Here is a 6,647-nt window from a genome sequence, read left to right on the forward strand (position 1 = left end):
AAAAGATGTAAAATAAATAAAAGAGAAAGAAAAGATAAAAATCCTATATCAAAAGTTATTTTCTACATTCATCCATCTCCCTCAATAATTATTCGTATGGACTATTTATAGATATAAAAATAACCTGAATAAAATAATTAAGTCCAAAACAAATTGGGAACCCAAAATCTTCACGGAGTTGAATTCCTGCGTAAACAGTGCTTCGTACACCGCCGCAAATTGGGAATTCTTGAGATGCTGCCACGTGGCACAACTCCTATGTGGTGCAGTTCTCGCCAACTTCTGCATATATAAATATTAATAAAATATTCACTTTAATCCATTAAGGTGTCTGCTTGATTTCCTTCTTCAATCTTCTATTTTTAATTATTTAACTTCTTTATTTTTCCATCAATTTAATCCTACAAATAAAATATATTTTTTAGCATAATTCATAAAATCCAGGCTCAAAAAGGACAGACATAAATACTAAATGTGAGGCAAATAATGATTAAAAATATGTATTTTGGCCTCACATCAACACCCCACACTTAAACTTTTGTTCATCCTCGAGCAAACTTTAAAGCTCATCTCAAAAAATCATTGCTACAAACACTTAGGTCATATACAAATTTCGAAACATCAAGTATACTTCTCAATCATTATGCAAGATTTACAAATAAACAACAAACCTCTAACCTCCTAACCTCAAGGAAGGACTCTGAACTCATCAAATTTAAGTTTGCTCACTTACTCTCATCAAAGAAAGCTAATAAAATCTCCATCATGAAACAAGTGCCCTCACAAAAAGAAATAGTTCACACACTCAATTCAAAAAATTGAATATAAATTAAGGACTTAGCATCAAAGAACAACTAACACTCAGAAATAAAATTCACATGTATGCACAAAAAATAAAAGACACCCGGTTCAAAGGGACTATCCTCAGGAAAAGAACTGAAAACAAAAGTCAAGGAACTCATCCTAAAAAAAAAGACTCAATAAAACAGTAAAAACTAGAAATTCATTCTTTCACCCCCACAGTCCCCAGTGCAACAACATAAGTTAATGAGTGAAAGAAGGAATATTTCTTTTGGGTTGGGTTAAGTGTGTTCCTACTCATGAAAAAGAACTTTTTTTTTGTACCAGGTCTGCGACGCGAACTGGATACGGACTGCACTGTCCGGAATTTTATTTTATTTTTTCATTTTTTTAAAAACTATATTAAACAAATCTAACGCACACTTCACCCTAACCAAAATATGCGAAAGAATTCACACCCCACACTTGAAAAGATGCTATGTCCCCAAAACATCAATTAAAATTTTAAAACAAAGGTTAGGAAAACTCTCTGGGGCCTCTAGGCCTAGCTAGTAGCATGTTATCTTAATTTTCATCAAGGGTCGTCACCCCACACTTGAGCTCAAACGTGTTCCTTAACTCCAAATTTTGGATACTCAGACTTCTCCAAAACCTGTAAAAACATCACAAAAAAATGGCACTTAAAAAAAAAAAGTTGCACTATAAATTGGGTTGCCTCCCAATAAGCGCCTAATTTAACATCACGGCACGACACAAGTAAGTTCACCACTTTTCTTTCCACTTTGAACTTATGAATTGCACCCCTAACTTTACATCTATTTTTCTGCTCCTCTCGAGGGGTGGTGGTATAAAGATAAAAGAACCAAGTAATATATGTCGCATCTTGCACTTCTTGGCCCTTATGTGAGGAATATTTGTTTGTCTACGTGGACTATAAAACTTTAAGATGTAGGGGACTTGTTCCTCATCTATACAGTTCTCCATTAGTTCAGATGACTCGAATGATACATCAACATCTAAACATAATGTTGAAAAGTGATATGTCCCTCTTCCAAACTTACACCAATTGCAACATGCTCAGTATTATACTTTTTCCCAAATGTGGCATCTTCAAGAAAAGTCTGATTACATTGCATTTCCTTCCGTTTTAGATCCTCAATTTGACTTCTGAGTGCCTTTTCAGTATTACAAAACTCATAATTGAATTGTTGAGCGTCAAACGCAGCAACCTTTGCATTCAATTCATTGCTTAAGTTCTGAGTATGCAAGAAAAACATATTAACATCTTGAAAGTGCTTCATTTTTCTATCTATAAGGTGTGACATCACATATATGATTATCCTACGATGCTCTTCAGATTCCTCTATTAATTTCCTGCAAGATTTCATACTATCAAAGGAACAAAGATTATTAGCATCATCATGAGAGGGTTTTGGAGTAGGGTAGCAACACACGGTGCAATCGACCCACAACCCCCTACAAAATTCACATGATAGAGATGGTGAACACAATTCTCCTCGGGAATATAATTACATTGTTGCCAAAAGTGAGCTCCTTTGCAATAAGGACAAGGTCTTACCGCTTGTGAATAATCTTCATTCCCGTTCATCCCACAAAAAGTATTAATTAGTAGAGAAAAAAAATATGTATCAAAATAAATAAACAAATAAAAAGAAAAAGTATAACCTAGAAGAATAGTTAATTTCTAAGTCCCCAGCAGCGGCGCCAAAAATTTGTTGCTCCCGATTGCACACGCAAGTATACGCGGTCGCACATTATTAGCTAAACTAAAAATAAAGATAAACTAACTAAAAACCAATTAACTAAAAAAAGATAGATGCTTACACAATCAATTAATGAATCGATCTAGGATTATAATTTAACTAACAATCATGTTTAACATCAATTTAAGCAGCTTATTTGATTATCTAGTTATTGAATCACAGGGTTAAATGTATGATCATGGTCTCCCGACCTCTAATCGCCTACGATAAATAACACCCTAACTACATCGTTGAGCGGGGATAGGTTGGACCAAGTACCGAGCATTACGATTTCTTCCTGTAAAGTGACCAAACATGGTTTCTAGGTATATCCCTATCATAGATACAAATTAACCCTAATTATTAAGAGAAAATCATGCTCCTTATATTCCATGTTCTATCCTCGTATTCCTCTCCCGAGTTCAATTCGGACAATATGTTTATTTCAATGGTGATCAAGCATCAAAATAGTAATCACAAGAATATAAGAACAATTAATATGATAAACAAATCATGCCGAATCAAAATCACTGAACAATCATATTGTAAGTAAATATAATCCAAGAACGAGAAGTTTAACTCCACATAGACATAGAGCAATTACAACGAATCATTCAAAGAAAAGATGTAAAATAAATAAAAGAGAAAGAAAAGATAAAATCCTAAATCAAAAGTCATTTTCTACATTCATCCTCCTCCATCAATAATTATTCTTATGGACTATTTATAGATATGAAAAAACCCTGAATAAAATAATTGAATCCAAAACAAATTGAGAACCCAAAACCTGAACGGAGTTTTTTTTTTCTCCAATCTTAACGGAGTTGGATTCCTGCGTAAACAGTGCTTCGTCCACCGCCGCAAATTGGGAATTCTTAAGATACTGCCACGTGGCACAACTCCTATGAGGTGCAGCTCTTTACTTTCTCGCCAATTTCTGCATATATAAATATTAATAAAATATTCACTTTAATCCATTAGGCTGTCGGTTTGATTTCCTTCTTTAATCTTCTATTTTTAATTATTTTAGATCCAAACTTCTTTATTTTTCCACTAATTTAATTCTACAAATAAAATATACTTTTTAGCACAATTCATAAAATTCAGGCTCAAAAAAGACAGATATAAATACTAAATGTGAGGTAAATAATGATTAAAAATATGTATTTTGACCTCACATCAGGTAACGTATAATGACTCACTCCAACTTGTATTTTGTTTGGATATTTGCTCTTCAACTAATCTATTTTTTGAGTTATCCAACAACTCAATTCTCGAATGGGTGCAAAATTTGAAATTAAAGTGCAAGTAAATAGTTTTTTTTTTAACTATTAATATTAAAAGTGATACTATAAAAAAGATGAAAAGTTATGGAGTAAATTAACAAATCGTATTGACATGAGGGGTTAAAAAAGCAACGAGTTCAATTAAAAATATAGGATGCAATGAAAGCCACGTTACTACAAGTATAATGGACACAAGTATTAACACACTATTATCTTTTTGATTCTTTGATGATTCGAACCTACAACTTTAAGATCGTACGGTGCTTAACATCTTAGCAACTTGGCTTAGAAAGGAGAAAGATTATGGAATTGTACTAAAAAAAATCTTTGACTTTTTTATCCGTAATAAGCTACCTAAAGGTTAATATGACTTTTTGGCGCATCAAGCAGTCCTCGTCAGTGACAGAGACAAAATTTTTTATTAAGTAATTCAAAATATAAAAATTTATATACGAAACGATTACAAGAGGATAAACCGAAGGTGAATACAAAAGAAAAGACTAATGCTCTAATTTACGCTTTCATGATGTCATTTATAACATGTAATTCCTTCTCATTTTCCCTTCTCCGTCTAGTTTCTTAAAAAAATTCTTGCGCTCTGTAGGTAAAAAATAACTTTGAAGAAAAAAAACAAAAAATAATATCTTCTTGATATCTTAAAAAAAAAGTCACTAATTTCGAAAAATATTACAAAAGGTAAAATATCATTTAAAAAGAAATGAAGAAAGTACAAGATTGTATCTTCACAAAATGTAATTTTCATAAAAGTCACAAGTTGGTTCCCTCCAAATAAGAAAAGATAATAAGAAGAAAACATTACCATAACTAAGCTAAGGATTAAAATGTTACTACAATTATATATTACCTAAGTAAGTAATTGTACAAATGGTAGAAAAATTCAATTCAATGAAGATGACATTTAATTGTCCAAAAAGAGCCTTTAAAAATGACATTTTACAATAAAAACATGCAAGAAAAAGTATAGCTTTACTACAATATAAAGGAGGGGGATTTTGTTAAGCTTGAACAATACTACAATATTAAGAAAAAGAAAGAGTATAACTCTTCCACTACCAAGAAGAATTGTTGCATACTAGTCACCTTCAGTGACTCAAAAAATTTCACTTCTTTTTCGTTCATCATCTTTGCAATGGCTATGGATGATTTTTGCGGTATCCTTCTTCCATATCTCTAGACTGTAGCTGTAATTCTTGTCCGTAAACTCATCAACTTTTTTTTTTTTTTTAATGCAGGGAATATAATGACGTTGTTTATCTCTGCAACTATAGTTGTATGTGTTCAAAGTCAACTGATAACAGAAACACCTTATAACGCGGTTGTTTCTAAAGATGGAACCGAAAATTTCAACACAATTGCTCGAGCAATATTGTCGGGCCCTGACCACAGTGTCAAGCCATTCTTCATAAAAATTAAGAAAGGCACGTATCAGGAATATATTACAGTTGATAAAAAGAAGACTAATATATTCCTAATTGGAGAAGGGATGGATACTACGATAATAACGGGTAACAGAAGTTTTGTCGATGGAAACCAAACCTGTGACACCGCAACCATCGTAAGCCCCTCTCTCTATATATACATAAGTTTTATTAATTTTGATGAATTATAATTGTTTCTTCTTATTTAATTTGCAGGGGTCGCTGGCAATGACTTTATAGCCCAAGACATAACTTTTAGGAATAATGTTGGACCCATAAAACATCAGGCTGTGGCATTATGAGTTGACGCAGATCTGATGTCCTTTTATAAATGTTGCTTCGACGGGTATCAAGACACCTTGTATGTGAAAAGGCAACGTCAGTTCTACCGCGATAGTGAAATCTATGGCACCATAGATTTTATATGTGGTGACGCAACAGCCGTGTTCCAAAATTGCTTGATTGAAGCTCGCACTCCAATGGCGAGGCAATATAACACAATTACAGCGCAACATAGAGAGCTTGAGTCCTTACCAACTGGAATAGTGCTTCAAAACTGCACTATAAAGGCTACCCGCGATTTGGAGAAATTGAACAACGTCACGACATTTTTAGGTCGGCCATGGGGTATATTTTCTAGGACTGTGATAATGGAAAGTTATATCGATAACTTGATAGATCCTAAAGGATGGGTTGAGTGGATTGGGTTAGCAAATAAATCTGTTGTTAGTCGCCAGCCATATTATCTGGAGTATAAGAATAGAGGGCCGGGTGTTGTCACGAAAGGACGTGTGACATGGGCATCTGTCACTACGGATCCTAATATTGCATCAGATTTCACAATTAGAAACTTTATAAGCAGTGACCAGTGAATTCCCGCCAATATCCCTCACTACCTAGATTTATCTTGAACAACTATTACGTTGTATTGTATTCCCAGTAGTTATTATCAGATTATGAAATAGTACTACTATGTACGTACCTTGTTTCTTTCAAATGAATATGATTATCTGATTCATCTTCAGGTAATTCATTGTTGCCATTGTCCGACTAATCGGAACATACTTACAGAAACATAGTGTCAAAACTTATATATTCATATTATTTCAAGTTAAAAAACAATTAAATATTAAAATCTCAAAAATATTGTTAGTGATCACAATAATAATAAGAAGACAATTAGACTTCAGCCTATATTCGATCATTTTGGGGATGAAACTGTTGTAATCTGCAGGTATATGTTTAGGGCTTTAGCCCAAATTCTGCTTCTGCTGCTGCTTTATTACGGCCCCTTTAACTAAATATTAGCTGAACTTGGCAGGCGCTTTAGCGGAAAAAAAAGACGTATATTGGGCTTG

The 6,647-nt window shown here is 33.2% G+C and overlaps 2 protein-coding genes across 2 annotated transcripts; both read left to right on the top strand.

Annotated features, from left to right (window-relative positions):
- Positions 1-5,000: 5,000 nt before the first annotated feature.
- LOC102601296 (pectinesterase/pectinesterase inhibitor PPE8B-like) lies at positions 5,001-5,591 on the top strand. Its single transcript, XM_015313069.1, has 3 exons — positions 5,001-5,022; positions 5,104-5,376; positions 5,506-5,591. The coding sequence occupies exons 1-3, from the start codon at positions 5,001-5,003 to the stop codon at positions 5,589-5,591; spliced, it is 381 nt and encodes a 126-aa protein (XP_015168555.1).
- LOC107057672 (pectinesterase 2-like) lies at positions 5,522-6,222 on the top strand. The gene has a single exon (XM_015313072.1). It carries the CDS (start codon positions 5,607-5,609, stop codon positions 6,159-6,161), a length of 555 nt encoding a protein of 184 aa, XP_015168558.1. The 5' UTR covers positions 5,522-5,606; the 3' UTR covers positions 6,162-6,222.
- The last annotated feature ends 425 nt before the right edge of the window (positions 6,223-6,647 follow it).

This window comes from Solanum tuberosum, unplaced genomic scaffold, assembly GCF_000226075.1.
Source record: "Solanum tuberosum cultivar DM 1-3 516 R44 unplaced genomic scaffold, SolTub_3.0 scf00221, whole genome shotgun sequence".
In the NCBI taxonomy this organism is placed as follows: domain Eukaryota; kingdom Viridiplantae; phylum Streptophyta; class Magnoliopsida; order Solanales; family Solanaceae; genus Solanum; species Solanum tuberosum.